We start from the raw sequence: 19,672 nt of genomic DNA, 5'->3' as shown, positions 1-19,672 counted from the left end.
CTAGCAATTTCTATATTGACAAGAGCTAATTAACCCCCGGGTCCGACCTCAGTACACCTTTTTTAATTTTTATTTTATTTTCTATACCCCGTTCGGTTTATTTTCATAACTACCCTTACCGTACGATTGAACAAATCTATTTTCAACTGTCTTCGAGTATCTATCTCTTTTCTTTTACATATGTGTGATATTTGTTTTAATTTAAGATAAATGAAACATTCATTGATTTATTCTCCAGATTATCTGAACTACAATTATTTATTGTCTCTCATATATCTATGACAAATACTCCATCTATTATCTATTTTCAGCATATATAATTTTTTTCCAACATGCTGATGATTGGCATATATTTCACCTTCTTTCATTCTTTTGGCATATATCTCATCATTCTGACAATCTTTTGTTCCTCTCTTTTACTACATGCTGATGATTGGCATAACGTAAGATTGGTACTTTTGGTTTCCACTCTATGCTTGTGCTTGCACTGTCAATCTGGTGAACTGGGCAATCTCGTCCAGAACAACAATCTGTTATGCTGCCATTGTAGCACTGTTTCTTGGAGCATTGTTGTTTATAAAAGTTGTAATTGAAGATTTCGTAAGTGGAATAGCTGGTCTCTGTTCATTAGATCTTACAGAAAGAGTAGTTAGAGAGAAAATTGGAAGTGGGTTTGTTGTTATTTCAATGATTTTGCATCTTGAAGCTGCATCTGAGAATAAGCAAAGAAAGAACAAGAAAATTTCAAGTTTTATTGACGTTGGTGAGATACTAAAACTAGTCCTATTCTTCTTCTAAATATGTATTATACTTATTGGAACATAGTTTCCTCCGGCACTGATAGTAACCGGTGAATTTTGGGTTGCAGTGATGGCGGTTTTGGTAGGCTTCAGTTATGGACTCCCCTTCATCTTCTTTGTAGTTGAAAAAGGACAACTTTAAGTTATGATCAATGCAGAAGTAATAAGGATCCATCAGGTTTTATTAATATATGGAGCGCGAATTGCGGATGAACATTATTATGTACTTCTCCAATGTCCCAATATCTTCTAATTCCAATTGTTTCTGTTCGGTTACCGTTTTATGTGAGAATGCAATACAGAAGCAGAATGATGGTCGCAAGAACCTTTATACAGTGATGAAGGAGAAAACAGCATCGCCATGAAAAATCATAGTTTCAAACATTGGCCATCAAAAACTACCTTCTGTTCCTCTAGGCTAATCTAAGCAAGTAACTACAAAATACAAACTACAAACTACAAACAGAAACAAAACAAATCCCGAAATAAATAACGAGTTTGCATCCTCTTTTCTTCCAAGTGCTGAGTACACAAAAGAGCATTTGGGTATCATATCTACTTGAGGAAAGAAACCACGTGATCAGGTGGCACAGAAAACCCATTGCCATTGCTGGTGAATTTTCCTCTGTGCAAGAAGACTTGCTTGGCAATCATATTGTAAGCAGCTACTATGGCAATAAGTTGATAACCGGCCAGTTTGACCAGTTTGTCACATATATTTCAATCTTATATAGCCCCCTTTTATTTGCCAAAGTTCAAAACAAAACTTCTGCATGCTGGGGAGACTTCAATCGTGTCATTTAAAGATTTAGTAAAGGCGTCCCCTGCACTTTGAATCTCCACAATGGCATGGATATCCTTCTCCAGACAGAAGCTCGTAGTGATAGTCATACGTCAGTTCTTCACCCACAGCTATCTGCTTATAACATGAAATGACTATATTTAGAACAAGGAAATACTTTGGACCATTAATTCCTTCTACAGTTTGCTGGTAGATGCAATTAAGAAGTTATATGAACAGAAAAAGATGAACTCCTGCAGCATCATCCCATGCCAGGCCAGGCAAGACTCTGAAAAGCTAAAAATTTGAACAAGTTGTCTTCAAGGGGATAGCTCGGTTAGATCTTTGGGATCAAAGAAAATCCATGTAACACTACCTTTTACCCCATCAGAATCAATCATCTTAAAGATCCATATAAAATGATGGTCAAACCTGTCTGAACCTCTGTATTATAGTGACAAATTAATAGCATAGAAGCTCGGGAGAATGCTTACATCTCGACTTGCATAGAGACCAATATGCGCACGCTGATAATCCATACTGTCCACGAGAACTTGGTGATTCACAAGATTCGGAAAGCAGCTACCAACAAAAATCAGTAATTCAGAAAAAAACTATGTCGCCCAGAGCAAGGCTTAACAGCGATCAATTAAAAATAGATTTAATTCAACTTCACTAAACAACCTCGACTCTCAATTAGCTTAAAATCATGCATTATTCCATGAGAACATAACAATCTCCATAATCCACCGCCTAAAAAAGTACAATTTTACAGCTTCAAACAAAATTACTAAAGGGTAGCTTGAGTAATGTTTATTAGATTTTAATGAAGTTATCCATACAGCTGGGCTATCATAGAATCAAAAGCTAATACATATTTTTCTCTTCGTCACAATCACTGGACGTGAAATATATGCTTATTCATTAAAATTATAAACCTCATAGTACTTTAAAGCATTACTACCCTTACAGTCAAGCATGGAAGCCAAGTATAGATTCAATTAAAGCCCAAGGTGGTGTGTAAGAGAACATACTTGAGAAGAGAGACAGGGAAAAGTAGAACACAGACAATGCCTTCCCTCACCTATGATTGATGAATCGAGAAACATTTCCATACTTAGTGGCGTCAATGACATACCGGACCTGTCCTTCAATCAATCTGCCCATATCATTGATATGGGCACCGATATTTAACATATAACCGCATCCGTCTCTACCATACCTGAACAATCATAATAACTACTTACCATGTACAACATTAAGACTAACAAATGGTAGAAATGAAACTTTATTAGTCAAAAAGTAACCTGCTACGCCTCTTATTTGTCTCCAGCTCATCTAAAACCTCCCCTATATACTCACATACAAATGTGCCTCGCAGAATTGCTTGACCTGCCCTAACGGCCCAACCCTATAAATTAACACACGTGTGAGGCCACAGATAAAGCTCTCGAAAATAATGAAAATTGAAATCATTACCTTATTCTCTGTTTTAAAGACTTCTAATTTCACTCGTACTCCATTCTGCAAAACTCTATTTGGACAGGTTCTATCGCAGCTACACATGTGATTGCACTCATAAATAAGATAACCCTCCTGCACATTTTGCAACAGAACTGTTTAAACTCCAGTATTAACAGCAAAAGACCTGACTGAAAGAGAGCAGAGTTACCAGGACAAACATTCCCACCTTTTACGCACAATTTCTGCGCGATATGACAACTCAAATTATAAAGATAAACAAAGTCAATAACTTGGTGAGTTTTTTTTGATAGGACATAGCTGATGGGACAACTATCAAACATTGAGAATTTTCTGGTACATGTTTTGGACAGTAAAGATATCTAAACAAAACCAATGTTGGACACTTGCAAACTCAAATCAAGTCAGTGCTCCTTTAAAAAAGAAACTAAGTCAATGCTTTTTTTATGCTTGACAGAACCTACAGGGATAATAAAAAAGAAAAAAGAAAAACACCAGCAAGCCTGATTTTTCTGCCAAATTATCTCCTAACAGGTTGACTTACAAGTCGTAAGAAGAAAGGAAATCCGGGCATCTACTGACAAAGAGCACACAAATATATATAAGCTATGCAAAAGGACACTACCAAATTTGATGATCATAAAATAAAATACAATACCTCAAGAATAACCCTTCCTGTCTGGTCGTATGGGAATCTACCATGCACGGATTTCCCATCAATGTCTTTTGCATCTTCGTAATCATTGTCAAAGAGGTATACGTGATCACATGTTTCAGGAAAGCAAGTTGAATTTGCACAGGCACATCCCAATTGCAAACTCTGCAGGAAGAAGAAAAAGAGAGCAAACAGAAGATGAGTGTCCAAACTAGCTCATTCATTTGTATTGGCAACATGAATTTACAGTGCATGCATGTGCCGGAAAGCATATTTGTGCAAGCACTATGAGATAAGTGTCACAATTTGTATAAATAAAGAGAAAAGGATCCAAATGAAATTGCATTAATAATAAAATGCATAACCCACAAACAGGTACCTCGGCATCAAGATCAAGGGATTGATCAAGTAATGGCTTTGTAACATACGTAAAACTCTCCCAAGGCATGGAGCATCTGGTCTTTTGGCTGTCTGAACTATCAGCAGAGATGCATAGGGTTTCTAGAAGACCATCATCCACTACACAAGCTACTGGAACCGATTCCAATCCCGAGCTTATATCATCACACAAGACAGTGCCCCTTAGCAAGGGTTTTCGCCCTAAATGACGTGAATCAATAATACAATGACACTCATCCACTTCCCACTGATTATTCACAAAATCTGATGAATCTGAAGATCGTATTCCTGCAGAAACACTGGGTAGAGGTTCCAAATGTGGAGGCAAATGTGGGTCCTTGAAAATCTTACATCCATTAGAACATAGAAATCCCTCTCGATGCCATTCCACTTGAATGTTATGCTCACTGCAAAGTTTGGCTGCCTTTAAACAAATGTTTTCTGGCAGCGCTCCATACTTCTCCTCTAGTGAGGCTTTAAGGCTCACCTTGCAGCAAGCTAAGCGAGCCATGGATAAGATTTCATGGCTATTGGGCCGAGGTTTTGTCTTCCGAATCTCTGGAATCAATATTCTTGAAAGTGTTGAGCATTGGGATTCAACCAATGTGCCAAGTGTCACTACCTCAGTTGCCTTAGGCTGTTCAACTATCTCCCCCGAGGCAAGTGGCTTCAAAGTCTGGATGCGTTTCTTCATACCTGCAGCACCCCTATTCCTGATCCTATAGGACACTGCCCCAAGACCTTTCTTAAATCTAGGACGGCTAAGTCTACCAGATTTTAATTTATAAGCATAAAACCGAATCCCCTTTTTGTGGGGCCGAGAATTGACTAAGTTAGGTCCCATATGAGCAGCCTGATGGTGGCGGCCAAGATCAGGTAGCAGATCAAACTTTAAGCCACAAAACCTGCAAATAAACTTTCGAATAGAGCCTAAATTCTCGGAATGATTTTCAACGGATGCTGAATATCCCAGCTCAAGTTTCTTTGGAGAATCCTCACCAACAGACTGATTATGTTGTTGAGCAACTTCTGACATTTTGAAATCAATAGCATGAACTGATTGCACATGCAGCCATAACTCTTCAGTATTCCCAAAATGGCTACCACAGGGAATACATTGTTGTAGCATGCACTGCTCAACAAATTGCACATGGTGTCTTTCCTGCACATGGGATTCCAAAACTTTCTTGTTAGTAAAAGAATCTAGGCAAATAGCACAAGCATAACCTCTGAACAGCCATTGTGCTTCCTTCTTATGATTGTCCATCCAATGGACACCAAGCTCTTGGTCATGGAGAAACACCTGTGAGCAAATTTTGCACTTATGTGTTTTTTCATCTTCACTGCGACCAGCAATTGCCAATGGCAATACAGCTGAATCTTCCACGACAGAGGAGGAAACATGGGCATTTTCATTGGCATCGAAACCCCATGTTTTACTAAGTCTCTCTTTTTCACAACATACCAACTTCATTAAGAATTCCCCAATACCAGCATCTTTTGATGCTTCAGATAGGGCCCATTGAAATTGAATTTCCATAGGAACTGGATTTCTTAGCGATAAAATACTCTTCAGGAGCTTGTAAAATAGTTCACATGCTAGGTGCAGATGCAATTTTTGCTCAAGTGAGCAGCAATCCTTCAAAAGCTCTAAAAACACTTCTTTTGATATTATCCTACTCTTACCATTCCTTGCACGCTTAAGCCAGCTTGGAAGGTGTTTATCGCAATATAATGAATGCCGCTTTGGACTTTCATGACATGGATTGCTGCTATTCTGAGAGTATAAGCCTATGCAATGCTGCGCTTCAGTAGCACTATAACCTTTACCAGAATGCTCAGGCTTATCAATTAAGCTGTTTCTTCCTAGGAAAGAATCACTCCCCACGACTGAGAGCGGATCTACTTGGAGGGGACTGATATCTTCTCCCACCAATACTATGTCTCTGCAAGATGTGGTTTCTGCACTGGGAATAGTCTCCTCATGTTTTCTCTTGAGTGTATTATCTGGTGAATCCAATATCCTTCCTGTATCAGTCCTTGGTCTGTGTTTCTTACAAAATGAAGAGCCATATAGAGCCCGATGCTTACATCTAGTGCCAAGGACTGTAGTACCTTCACACATAGGTGAATCAGCAGAGAGTGCACATTCTGCTTTTGTAGTGCTACCTGTAAAACGAGAGGCTAAATGCACACAACAGTAAACATCGCCTTCATTTGCCCACCTCACACACTGTCTTCCCTTTGATTCAATAAAAGCAGTACACTGGCGATTCCTCTGCCCAAGCTCTAAGGGTTTCTTAGTGACCAACTCATTCAGAGGAGTTAATGCCATATTAGTCTGGTTAAAAGGACCTGTAGATACTCCATTCACAGGGGTCAATTCAACATCTTTGGTATGGATCGGCGCAGAATTTCCCACTCCAACAACCATTCCATCCCACCTGTTACTCACAGTACTTGGTGTATTTGTTTGTGCAGTTTCCTCCCTCAAACCTGGTCCTTTAGAAAGCTCAGATGCAAATATAGCTGGATTTCCTGTGTCTTGACTATTAAAATATTCCGAGTCAATTTCAAGAGCCAGAGGTTGATTTGAATCACTGTTTTCCAATGGGGAAGCATGTGAATCAGGACGACGTACTTCAAGTTTGGGCCTTTTCCTGCAAACTTGAAGGCTCGTGGTCAGGGAACCATCACTTTGCCGTGGTTCCATGTCGCCACCATTAGAAAGAGGATGAGATGTTGAAAACCATTTCATAACTTCATGCTTCCAAGTTTTCCACTCAGAACCCAGTGTGGGCTGCACTGGTGCATCCCAGAGAGAGTTAACTTCATTCCACAGTATATAATCATACAATTCCTGAATCAGATAGGGCATAAAGATATCAGCAAAATATTTACAACTAAATTCATACTATAACTGTCAATAACTTGCCATACATGACAAGAAAACTTGTTATAAGTTATATTACCTGCATCACATTTCTCACAAGGCAAAAACAACAGAACCAGCTCCGTTTAAGAAATAATTTACAGTATATCACCAGTTCAGCAACTAGTTAATAGTATTACATCTACTCATCATCCAACTAGCAAGAAAATTAGACCAACTTGCATGAAAATTAGATAATTAAAAGACTGAACATAAATATGTTACATTGCAGAGAGTGAAAAGAATGTTGTAGCTAGCCAGAATTACTTTGGTGAGCATACTTTATTAGAAAACTAAAGTTTCTATATACGAAAATGAATTTCATTTTCCAATTACGTTGCTTATCTGATTTATTGCCTTGATCACAATCTATTGACATTTAACTTAAATGGCTGGTCAACGGTGACATGTACCTCTTTCAGCAATTCAATGGATTCAGCACTACGTGCATTTTGACAGCGTTGTACCCAAGAGGGAAAAGAATGCTGTAGCCAGTCAGAATTAATGTACTGCTGTAATATCATCTGCAGAGAAATAAATGTGAAGTGAAAACACAGCTACAGATAGAGTTGATATAAGTATAACCCAGCTCAAATTAATGCAACAGTACACAAAAACACATAAATTATCTAGAAGGTAAATAATCATCTATGATAGCTCACTTGGTTGGTCGCTTAAAATTGAAGTAAGAGGTCTAGGGTTCAATTTCAAGGGGATGCGCTTAATTTGGAGATGGGGTGGGTGAGAACAGAAATTCTATCTATCTATCTATCTATCTATCAATATATAGAAACTTTAATTAGAGAATTGCTGTTCCAATTTCACCAACTCTCGAAGGGTCAGAGACATACACTTTGAAGCTTCACGAGCATCCTTCCAAGATCAGAATAACCAACACAGCGGGAAGCCTCCATTGCAAATTCTTTCCAAACACTCACGTTACGAGCCGTCTCTACCAAAGCCTAGACAAGTTTGAACAAATCACATATGATGAGGATGAAAAGTAAAATAAAGGCAAAAATTCACATCAGAGAACAAAGAATCACAAAAGAAACAATCACCAAAAAACAGACCTCAGAATGAAACTGATCAACAATATTCAGCATGCCAACAGATAGCTTTTGCATTATATATCGGCGTGCCACCGACAAATCTTTAACCATTTTTAGTCCAACTTTATGCGTCCTATATGCAATAGGTTGAGGAAACTCATTAATTGATCGGACAAGTAGCATATCTGCCCAAGAGTAATTTCTGGTGTGGGGGAAAAAAATCACAAAGTACTTCTTCCGGTCATGAGTTGGTTTCGCTTTCAAAGTTGGTAGTGGCCAGTCAGCCCTAGCACATCTGATTCCAGCCTGCCACTTCCCCCTCCACTACACTTGGAAAAAACACAAAGGTACCAAAATGATAACAAATTCAGGGCACAATTCAAAATTAAGCCTCAATAGAAATACACAGTCAAAGAGTAAAGAAAGCACAAGAACCAGTACATCATGTGCACATATAACTAAACAAATAGACTAACAAAAAGCATTTTTTATAGAAGTGAAGGATGTAAACATGAGCAACTTACCTTGACCCACAGTGCAACAGATTCATCATGTTCTAGCCACTTGGGCTCTGAAAAAGATGATTCTCCCTCCTTATTGTCATTTGGCACTTCACTTTCAATAGTGTCAACAATTAAGTTGGAGTTTTCAGAGGCTTGGCAAGGCCCTGTGCACTCGTTTTGAGCATTCACGTCGTCATCTTCGAAATCATGGGAACCACAAGATAATCCTTGCCCCTCCAGCTGACAATCAAAATAGGAAACTCCACCTAGATGTCCTTCTGAACTAGGCAATTCTTCCCCAGTTCTTTGACCTTCACCTCGTCTTTCTGATACAGGCCCTTCGACATTTGACAACATGTCATCCATTTTACCATTTGTCATTTGAACTTGATTTTCATGTTGAACACAGTTAGATTCTCCATTATCAACAAACTCAGTCCCTGAACTCTGTTTAGCATCTAATTCCCCAACATACTGAACACCAGAATGAGGAAGCACTTCCATAATTTGCAGTAAAATAAGTACAATTTATAATGTGTGCATAATCGTTGACCATCAGCAAAATCAAGTCCCTGCTCAGTAAAGTACAACCGCTTGGATGCATCAGACGAATATAATAATGTAATTAAAGAAATATATATTCCAAACAGCCTTAAAGAAGACGCGGGAAAGTTTGATGTATATTTACATGTGTTTGCATGATTACAGTAATTTGGACTAAAAAAACCAAGAATGCAATGACAACTTATGGCCCACCAGAGCCACTTGGAGAGGGCCTTAAAAGCAAATATTCACACATTTTTTACAAAACAACCGGAAGTATAGTGTGGTTGGGACATTATAATCGCAACTCATCCAATTGGTGGCAACAAAAATCTTCAGGAAAGGCTAGGAAGAATGAGTCCAGATGCGGAGTCTGACTCTAGTACAGCATATTTCAGGTTTAAGCAAGTGAACAAGATAAATTGTCATCCTTCCTCAAGAACTTAAAAGTATAAGTGATATATATGCATGTAATTTAACTTTTAAGTCGATAAATGATAGATAAAGGAATCTGAAAACCTGCCAAAAACCAAATAGAAATCTGAATTTTTATAGCAGTGGGCATGAAGAGGGACAAAACTCATCCAAATGCAATATCATGAAGAAAAAGAGTAACTTCATAGGCTGATTTTTTTATCAAATATATTTCCTTGTGTCGACAAAGTTTCTATCATAAAAATTAAATAAATCATCAACCTTCATACACGAAGAGCCAAAGAATTGGAGTCGTCTCATTTGTTTTCAAAAAGAAAAAGGAATAGTTATGATTGAAGTTCCAGTTAAATGATCAGTTTAGAGCCAGCATTTTAGTTAGCAATGGCAACAAATAAGATCGTGTCATTTAACAATAGATTACTTTGGACATGTTCTGAAATGCAAGCACGGACACTTGAGAAGTTTTTAAGATTCACTTTGTGAAGCATGACATTTTGTGTCAATTCAGGACTTGAGTGGACTAAAGGCAGTTCATCTGTAGATGAATATTTTAGTACAATATCCACAGTTTTAAAAATATGAATTTAAAAAGAAAATTTATTGTATGCAACCAATTCCAATACAATTTGTGTACTTCTGCTATATCTCCATGGACATTTTTGTTTTCTATTAGTTTAGTCTCTCTACCCAAAAGAAATATGTAAGAAAAAACATGCTCCATTCATGTGCAAGTAATGCAAGTAATATGTTACCAAATATGTCTCATAAACTATCCAGCAACCACAAGCAATGAGAATGATAATTATTCTCACAAAACTCTAATGAAATTCCGCCTAATGTGCAGGAATGACATCCAAATTCACATATTGTCTTTCTTTTTTTCTTTTTTATTTAGTGGGCCTACAGCATAGCAATTTTCTCTGATGAAATAAAATTCTAATGATTCAGAAATATTAGTGGGCTAAACTCAGGCTATTAAGCCTCAACAGGAAAACCGATCTGACAATATAACCAACAAGCAATTATTCGGTACATATTCTAAATCATCTGTATCCCAAATAGTAAGGTGATAAGAGCTTTTAACACAAACAAAACAATGCTGCATAACGATGTTACAATGACCAGGAGTGTAAATAACTTGCGAAACATATGAATATAATTGTCAACCAAAAACCTAAAAGCCCAGATAGCATGAACCCGTAATAATCCTGGAATTATCAGGTAAAAGGCACCTTAACAGTCAAAACCCAGATGCAAAATTAATTGCTTAACGAAACCTAGACTATCACCGTAAAATTGGTAATGTGATGTGATTCGTAAAACACAAAAAAGGTAAGCCGATCATGGACATGTGCAAGCAAGCCATGACCTAAACGGAGTAGTGGGTGGGTCCAAAATCCCAGATCAACAAAATCCAACATGTACCGCATAGAATAGAATAAAATCCAGAAGGGGTTTTCGTTGCGTTTTAGTCCTCACTTCAATTATGATTTATGGGCGACATTCAATTATGGGTATTAAGGCAGCAGAGAAGAGAAGGGCTTAGGTCACGAAATTGACAGCAAAAATGTGACATACATGTTAATATGTCCAAGGAAGGCAATTAAAAAAAAAAAAAAAGTAGAAGAAGAAGAAGATATAATTAATTGATAATAATAAGATTGGAAAGAGGTCTGCGAGTTGTAATGTATGTACCTTTGCTTTAAAGATGGGGAAGATCACCTGTACCCATGGTTGTTGTTTTTTTTTGTGTGTTGTTTTTTGTTATGGTTGCAGGGCAGGGCAGGGCAGGGGTGTATGAATTGTGCAGCTCTTTTTTTTTTTTTTTCCTCCTCCTTTGTTTTTTTTTATAAAAAAAATTACCTTTACTTTCCTCTCTTTTGGGGGTGGTTTGGTGTGAATATGATGCCCGAGTACCTAGTTTCGTGGGATGTGGGAACGTGATTGTGCCGTGGCCAAAATCCAAAATCGAACAAAGTGAAAAAGAAATTATGTTTATGCGGGTATGTGTATCATTGGGGGAATAATTGGAACAAAGACGTATGTGGTGGGGTGTAGTAGGAGTACTACTGTACAATACAAGCACTAAAGATTTGCTAATACAAGGAGAAAGACTTGAGTAAACCCAGGGCTTGGATTGGGTTGGGTTAGGTAATTAGGTTTAGGTTTCAGCTTTGGTTATTTGTTATATTTGTATCTGATCTCTAATCTAGTGCCATTTTTACGGTTGGCTTTGCTGCGTGCTGTGGCCTGGCTAATTGGATCGAAGAGTGGGTTCCGGTTCGGGTTCGGGTTTCACTGGTTCTGAGAAATTAAACAACTATTTCGGGAAATTGAAACTCGAAAGAAAGGAGAGACTTTAGACATCTAGATGCGGTTTCCTTTTTCAAGACGGAGATACCCACATTTCCATTTGACTCTTTAACTATTGTGCAGTGGAAGTGGCAGATGACGATGCCGTAACTGTTCTGCAGCCGGTTATGGAAGTAACTTAGCTGTTGTGTGTTTACTTTACTTGAAGATTTTTCTTTTCCTTTTTCTTTTTCTTTTTCTTTTTCTTTTTCTTTTTTTTAACATTGATCAAGGGGGTACTTGAGAATTCAATTAAAAGTTAAAATAATAATACGTTAATTCAAAATTAGTGCTCCTTTTTACACGTATAACTAAATTCGATTGACCTTCAAGATTAGTATTAATATCTACAATTCAACAACCCACCCAATCCTAACATTAGAAGAGTCCGTGAAGTCGTGAACAATTGAGATTTTATTACATATTCTAAATAATTAAATGAATAACAATAATGCAGACGCGTAATGGGCCGCGACAAGCCCAAGGAAGTTGTTCCGCACGAGGAAATTGCACGGGTGATGATAGTTTTTATATTCAATTTAATTCTTCAGTCCTCGAATCTTTTTTTTTTTTTTAATATACTCATTTATTTCTATATCTGACCCTATTTATCATTATCTTCTAATAGCTCTTATACGAGTTTTTTTTAGTGTAACAAAAATTGAGGAGAAAACTGAATAAGAACTATTAAAAGAATGAGAGTAATTATTTAAAAGTACTTTTTTTAATATTGCTCGAACAAGAACTATTAAAAGAATGAAAATTGATAAATAATAGTAATTTTAAAAATGAGGGGGTCTATTTGAATAAGTTAAACTACTCAACATGCTCTATTTCTTGCTATACCCATCATTAAGTTCTTAAAAAAATGAGAAATTTGCTTCATAGACCTTGAAAATTTTAATATAATTTCAATTTTTCACTTCTTTCTATGGATCTAAAAAATGTGCCTCGTTCCTAGGCTTAGAACCATTATAAGAGAAGCATAAGGGTCAGACCCATTATATGCTTGAGTAGGGCTTGGACTTTCACTTTTTTTTTTTTAAATTTTAATTATTGTAAACTTAAAATGAGTTAATAATTAATAAATTGTTATAAGTAATAATTAATTAAAGAAAATAAAAATATCTCAAAATAAAATAATAAGTAAAAAAATTTTAATATTTAATTTTTTAATAATAGATTATTTAATTCAAACACTTTCTTAATTTATGTTATAATTTTAGGTTTTTATGAATTAAGAACTTAAGTTTTTATTTTATATTATTTATAAATTTTAATTTATTATTCTAATTTATAAATTTATTTATGAATTATGATTAATCTCAATTCACACGAGAATCGTAGTACTACTTAAGTCTTGAGAATTGTAGCATTACTCTATAATCTGTGTTGAATTCAATGTTCACGCGAATGTAGTTGAGCAAAACAGAGTAGGAGTTTAGAAGATATGTTATCGGTTCGTCACTAAAGATGTTGGAAAATCCTTTACTTTTCTTCCTCTCCCTGAATTATCATGGAGTTTCCGGCATTAAAAATTGCTAAGAAAGAATTAAGCTTTTAAAAAGGTCGATCATATACATATACATATACATAAACATATATACACACACGCGTAACACGTCGCTGCAATATTCATTGCCATCAAATTAAAGTAATAGTGAGGACATTAATTAGTTAATTGCCAGTGTACACTCAAGATTCCAAAGATTAAATATGTACTAATTAAGCAACAGATGCACAAAGTAACAAACTAAAACGAAAGAGAACAAAACAGATTAATGCTAAGATTTGGGTGGGATGCCTAAAAGGTTTTAATCTCTTCCGATGGAAGGACGTCGACTTTAGCGGTGCATGAGAGCAAGAAGTTGACACAATCTTTCCAAAGATCAGATCCCTTCCGCTGCCTCTTCTTCTTCTTCTTCTCAGTAATCCTGATTGGTTGGGTAAGCGTAAGCGTAAGCCAATGCGATAATTTGGTCCATTTATTATTCTCTCTTTCTGTGTCGTTACAATTGTTGCCAAATGTGTAGCTCCTCAAATATCTCTGCCTGCACGCAAAGCGCTCATCAAGGTCAAGGCAGCTGTGGTCAGACACTTTTCGTTCAAATTCAACGCTGCTATTAATATTAGTACTGCTTAAGGAGGAATAAGTAGATATCAGCAGTTCTTGATTATTGTCTCGACGATGGTTCTCCTTCGTTAATGTCGTGCTTATAAGCTTTTTAAGAAACTTTGCGTCCGATTCATCCCTTTCTTTAACTCTTCTTATGTTAACTGGAACTGCGTCTTTAACATCGACACAGCTTCTTGCAGCACAACCCCCACCAGCATTTGTCATCATCTTCGTCATCAAATTAAACCAAAAAGAGGTTCCTGTCTTCCCTTTTGCTTTCAATATTTAATTGAATCTTTATATGCAAACGTGGAGGTTGTCTGTTTCCGGAAAGGAGAAGATTTAATAAGCTCTTACTTTGACTGCACTCTCACTGTCCTTCTCCTACATGGAAAAGATGTAATACCGATTAATGCGGCTAATCGGTTTCCTTTCTCATTCAGGAAACCCTATGAATATGCATCACACGATATTTTAAGATGACGGAAATTATTAGCTAAATTTAATTGTTTATTGCTAAGCTTTTTTTTTTTCGAAATTTTTTTTTTGAATTTTTTTATACAGAGATGGTTACTGATATTACATCAAATATTACAATTACAATATTTACAATCATACATTGCAATTACAATATTTACAATCATACTAAACAACTGGAACCACCGTCATACATTAACCCACCGAATCACTTGTCCAAATACTTTAAACCCTCTCTAATATTAGAGATGTGTCTACTCCACTCACATTTCGTAAGGGAGAAACTGTCTCCACTCAAAAATTACAATATTTATAATCGTACTAAACAATTGGGACCACAGCCATACATTAACCTACCGAATCACTTGCCCAAATACTTTAAACCCTCTCTAATACGTAAGGGTGAAACTGTCTCCACTCAATTAGTTGATAATTGAATAAGAACTAAAACTAACATCCATAATGTTCTTATGGAAGTTCGAACCATTGCACTCAACATTGTAAGTGCAATGTTTCTCCCATTGAACCAAAGTTCAATTGGTTGTTTATTGCTAAGCTTAACAACAATTGGAAACATATTTTTCAACTCTAACAAAGAAGTACTTTTAAATTTGAATCGACCGACATCCATATGAGTGGAAATGATGAATTAATACTTTAAATAACGTATTCTTTTTTCTAACAAAGTACACCATTTAGTCTTCGATTCCTTTATTATATACCGCTTAATAATTCTTACCTTTTTGTCTTCACATAACAGTGAATCTGAAATTATTATTAAAATAACTTCAAACCTCCAATCCCAATTTTTTTTTTAAATAGCATTAAGGTGATTTATCTGTACCACAAAGTCATGGAATGAAAATGGCTGCCGTGGAATGATGATGGCTGTTGGCTGATGAGTGATGAGAACCCACAATTTTGAGAAACAAATCCCGCTTAAAGCGTGATTAAATTGGTCACCTGTTTACATTATTTTCTGATGATATTAATCAAATCGAAGGGCTATTCTTGTCCTTTTCCTTTACTATGAAATTGTTCCAATTCCAAAAGTCCTGTTAGAATAATTCTAGGATCAATTTCAGTTTTGTCACCAATTATGATTTATGGGCTCTGAAAATAAATAAATAAACAATGAAGTTTGCAATTATTTACAAAACGTAATACGTATAAAAGTTAAAATAATAAATAAATAAAAACCGTGAGGTGAGGATGCAACTCATTTGAAGTTTCCACAATTTACAATTCTGTTTTGGAAGAAAAGCTTACATTATCTTGATTGTTTTGTTAAAATTATTAAATTTTTAAAAACTATATTTACTAAATACCAAATATAATTAATTATTATTTCACAATCAGTAACAGCATACGGCACCGCGACACTCTGACGTGGTTAGAAGAATCGGGATAGAATCCAATAATCTTGTAGCCTAAACACTGTCAGTATTTGCAAACAAACCCCTTTAGGCTCATTTAACAGATGATCGCCTCGAGACGGTGAAAAGTCCATTGGACGGTTAATTTGCAATCTCAAAATTAAAAATATATCCTTTTCACATATTATTATTACCCTGGGGTTATTTTAAATTTTTTTATACAAATCCTAAGCCACTGACAGCATGTAATTCGATGGTACATAGATTGTTAATTTTAGTGATGACTTTAAATTTCTAGCTATCTCCTATCATTTGATTTTAGTTAGTAATGACTCAAAAAGTTGTGTAAAAAATAATTGAATTTACCCATTTCATATGAATTTTATATTTGGCCCCTCTTTTTGACATACTTTTCTTATACCCTACTAAATTTTATAGTTTACCCATTATAGCCTCTTCTACTAGCCTATTCAATGTTACAGAATTTATTTTATAGATCCCCCTATCTTACATGCATGTAAGATAGAGATTGCTTTATTTTATAGCCTATTTAAGTTTATAATTTTATTAGGTCCTGTCAAACTAAAATCTTGATCCGCTCAAACCACCCCATTCTATTGTACAACTGTTATATAATAAATTGATTTTTTCACCCTCTTAGGATTTTTAGAATCTTCCGTAATGTGAGGAAGATCCGATCAAGTATCAAGATCTTTTGTGCCACCCATAGCGGCAGAGATAGAAACTCATTTTAACCTAGTTAAACTAAAATAATCTTTCAATTAATATTATTTGTAAAGAGTACTGTGTTTTTTTTCTTTTTCTTTTAATGAACACTACTTACTTTATTAAGACTTATGAAAGGATGTTTTAAACTTTATTGTGCCTTTGCATAAATTTTCAAGCCTAGGCTGGTCTTTTCCAGGGTTCGCCACCGGCCACCGAAAAAAAATCTTCACAAGTTGAAGCAAACCAGTATCTCTTTGAAAATGTTAAAAACCTTTCTAAAATCACTTTCACTAAAGGTAAGACGCATACGGACGAAAGAGGAGCACTTATCAAATTAAGAAATCAAGCAAAATAAAAATCTTAAGCCATCACCAGTATGTTCTCCATTGTAATTATTACTCTACTTTTTTTCTTTTTTTTGGGGGGGGGGGGGGGGAAAAATATTGGTTCAAACGATATGATAATTGATTCATAGTTTGATTGTAGAAGGCTAGTATTAGCCAAAATAAAAAGTCAAAATAGTGAAATAAGCAATAACAACTCAGAAAGGAAATGACAAAGCGGTAGGCCAAAGAGAGTTTTAAATATTCAGTTAATTGATTAGATCAGGAGAGTAGAAAAAGTTGGGCAATACAGATAAAAGGGCAGTGATTAAGGCCACAAATTGCATTTTGTTGGTTTCTATCAGTGGCTGATGTAATTGGCTGCTGGAGGCAAAGCGGTAGGTACGTGTCTAATTTCCTCTGCTGCCCATTTTCAAATTTCAAAAGCGATTCTAATTGAATTATCCTCTCTTTGGTCTTTAATGTCTTTTTTTAATGATTAAGAAAGATTTGCTTTGCAAGATATTGCAAACCAAACGCCTCCATTGAAATCCACGGATTCATTTCAATTCGTTCTAAAAGATTGGATAGGATAGACATATTTCTTCTTCAAATATTCAGTAGACTCCTAAAATTTATCATAATTGCATGCATCTAAATTCTTCCTAAACTTTAGGTCTAATTTGATTACGTGGGATAACTCCATCCACTCCCAATCTTATCTCATGTTATCATATCCCATCATATTTCCTATGCCAAACACTCTTTTAGATTGTGATATACGTATACTGGTAAAACTTTTTTTTTTAAAAAAGTTTTTAGGAACAAGGTAAAATGCCGCCAGCGTCATCATATTAATTAATAGCCAACAAAAGGGTGCTGGAATTCAACTGGGTGTTGTCAGATCCAAGCAGCTAGGATGGGGCTAGTCAACACATTACCCATTCGATAAAAATCGATGTACTTCTTTGATAATTTATTACCAGTGTCGGCATGTGTTATTATATATTATAAGCATTTTTATGTGAACATTGGTTGATATTCTTTAACCATTTTACAAAATCAGAGAGTCATCATGGCCTGCTAATTTGCAGCGCAACATATTTAAAAGGGCTTTAATTTACTTGTCACGGTCATATGTGCTATATTTGTTGACGTTCTTTAAACCAACCAATCGGATTAACATCCAAGGTGGCTAGCACATGGCATTTGGTGCTTGGCCTTTATTAATTATGTGACCGCACTGCTCCACTAATTAGTTTAGTTGTGTGTGTTTGTGGGTGTGTTTTTAATTTGTTTGAAGTGTTACAATTTGTGATTTATTGTGTCCCCCGTGGCCCCATGGACTGCACCCTACGGCCAATAACTTTGATAACAACACTGCACTACATCTCGATATCATTACACAAATTCTTTTGATAATAACATTGCACTACATCTCGATATCATTACACAAAGATTTGAATGTAATTTATACATATTTTTCATGAGACGACGCAATTATTAAAAATGAAATCAAGTTGGATCAATTCTGATGTAAAACCCATCTAACTGATCACTTTGAAACTATATTAAGTTCTTTAATCAAAATTTGCAGTTGATGAATATCAAATAAAATATTAAGAAAATTGGATCTGGAGGCACCAACCAATCAATTGATTACACCTTGAATCATTATTCATAAATAACAAAAGAAAATGAGTCGTTTTCAATTACCCCGTAGCAATAATACTTTGGTTGGTGGACCTAAGCAATATAATATATCTTTATCAATCAAAATTAATATCAAAATTTGAGATTTTTTCAAATTTATTGAGGGGGAAAAAAGAAGAAGAAAGACATTATGAAAAGGGTGCTTGTATTATATGCGAATGAAACCAAAAGATAAAAAAAAAAAAAGTGCCACAAGCCTACCACTATGTCTTTGTCTATATCATATTATAATATTGAGATGGTTTTATTTATGCTACATGCGTTACTGCTTTTGTTTTTTTGGTTTTCAATGAAGTGGGAGAACAAAACGTATGAATGTGTACGATTGTTGAGGCCACCCGCCAGTCATGTGGATCTTTCAGATATGGAGGCAAGCACACAAGCACAGGTACAGAGACTGAATCTTCTGAGTTTCAAGCTGAGGCTCCTCAATCAGTACAAAATTTGTATTATTAATTTCGCAAATTTGAATGCACGAGACTCGAGTAAGTATAGTTTCCTGGGCAATTTTTGCTTTAGAACTTTCCAAAGCTTTCCGATGTCGGCACCAATTGGGCACGTTAAATAGCCGAGATTTTGCAAATTGCCTATCCAATATCCATTCCGTACAACAAATAAAATATTTCTGAAAAGGGGAAATATATATGATAACTATAATATAATATATAATTAATCTACTACAACCGCAAATAAAGGGAAGTAGGAAACTTTCCCTTTGGGGGTTTAAAAAAAAAAAAAAGAAGACGTCGATAGAAGCCACGTGGCAGGAGCCCACTGTGTGGGTCAGTAGTTGGTACGCGGGTTACTAAGAGCGGGTAAGTAAGTACAGAGCTGACTGCAACTGTAATGGAGATGAAACAATCAGTGAATCACCACCTTTTGTCACTTTTTCAACGAGAAAATAGTTATGGGGTTTTTGACATTTAGTGAAAAGTGTGGTGTGGTGGATAACAACAGGTAAAGGACTCACTTGCAAAACCACAAAATGTTAAGAATTCAAACAA

At 35.7% G+C, this 19,672-nt stretch overlaps 2 protein-coding genes across 7 annotated transcripts; one reads left to right on the top strand and one right to left on the bottom strand.

Annotated features, from left to right (window-relative positions):
- Positions 1-447: 447 nt before the first annotated feature.
- LOC102612300 (uncharacterized) lies at positions 448-1,257 on the top strand (the record flags this gene model as incomplete). The annotated part of the gene is made up of 2 exons (XM_006466683.3): positions 448-763; positions 869-1,257. Coding segments are annotated over 2 exons (390 nt in total), but the record flags the coding sequence as incomplete, so codon positions are not given.
- Positions 1,102-12,039, bottom strand: LOC102623880 (histone-lysine N-methyltransferase SUVR5). 6 transcript variants are annotated; one of them, XM_006466637.4, is made up of 12 exons: positions 11,278-12,039; positions 8,626-9,176; positions 8,123-8,425; positions 7,901-8,011; positions 7,463-7,573; positions 4,098-6,977; positions 3,722-3,883; positions 3,061-3,177; positions 2,889-2,992; positions 2,666-2,803; positions 2,076-2,163; positions 1,102-1,716 (listed from the first exon to the last, which is right to left on the bottom strand). In XM_006466637.4, exons 2-12 carry the CDS (start codon positions 9,106-9,108, stop codon positions 1,609-1,611), a joined length of 4,605 nt encoding a protein of 1,534 aa, XP_006466700.1. In that variant the 5' UTR covers positions 9,109-9,176; positions 11,278-12,039; the 3' UTR covers positions 1,102-1,608. The 6 variants fall into 6 exon arrangements, with proteins under 6 accessions (XP_006466700.1, XP_052299966.1, XP_024948678.1 ...); XM_052444006.1 differs by lacking the exon at positions 11,278-12,039 and having other exon boundaries at positions 8,123-8,234; positions 8,334-8,425; positions 8,626-11,203; XM_025092910.2 differs by lacking the exon at positions 11,278-12,039 and having other exon boundaries at positions 8,123-8,234; positions 8,334-8,430; positions 8,626-8,771.
- Positions 12,040-19,672: the final 7,633 nt, after the last annotated feature.

The sequence above is a fragment of the Citrus sinensis genome, chromosome 7, assembly GCF_022201045.2.
Source record: "Citrus sinensis cultivar Valencia sweet orange chromosome 7, DVS_A1.0, whole genome shotgun sequence".
NCBI classification, from domain to species: Eukaryota; Viridiplantae; Streptophyta; class Magnoliopsida; order Sapindales; family Rutaceae; genus Citrus; species Citrus sinensis.
This window is presented reverse-complemented; position numbering and strand designations above follow the sequence as displayed.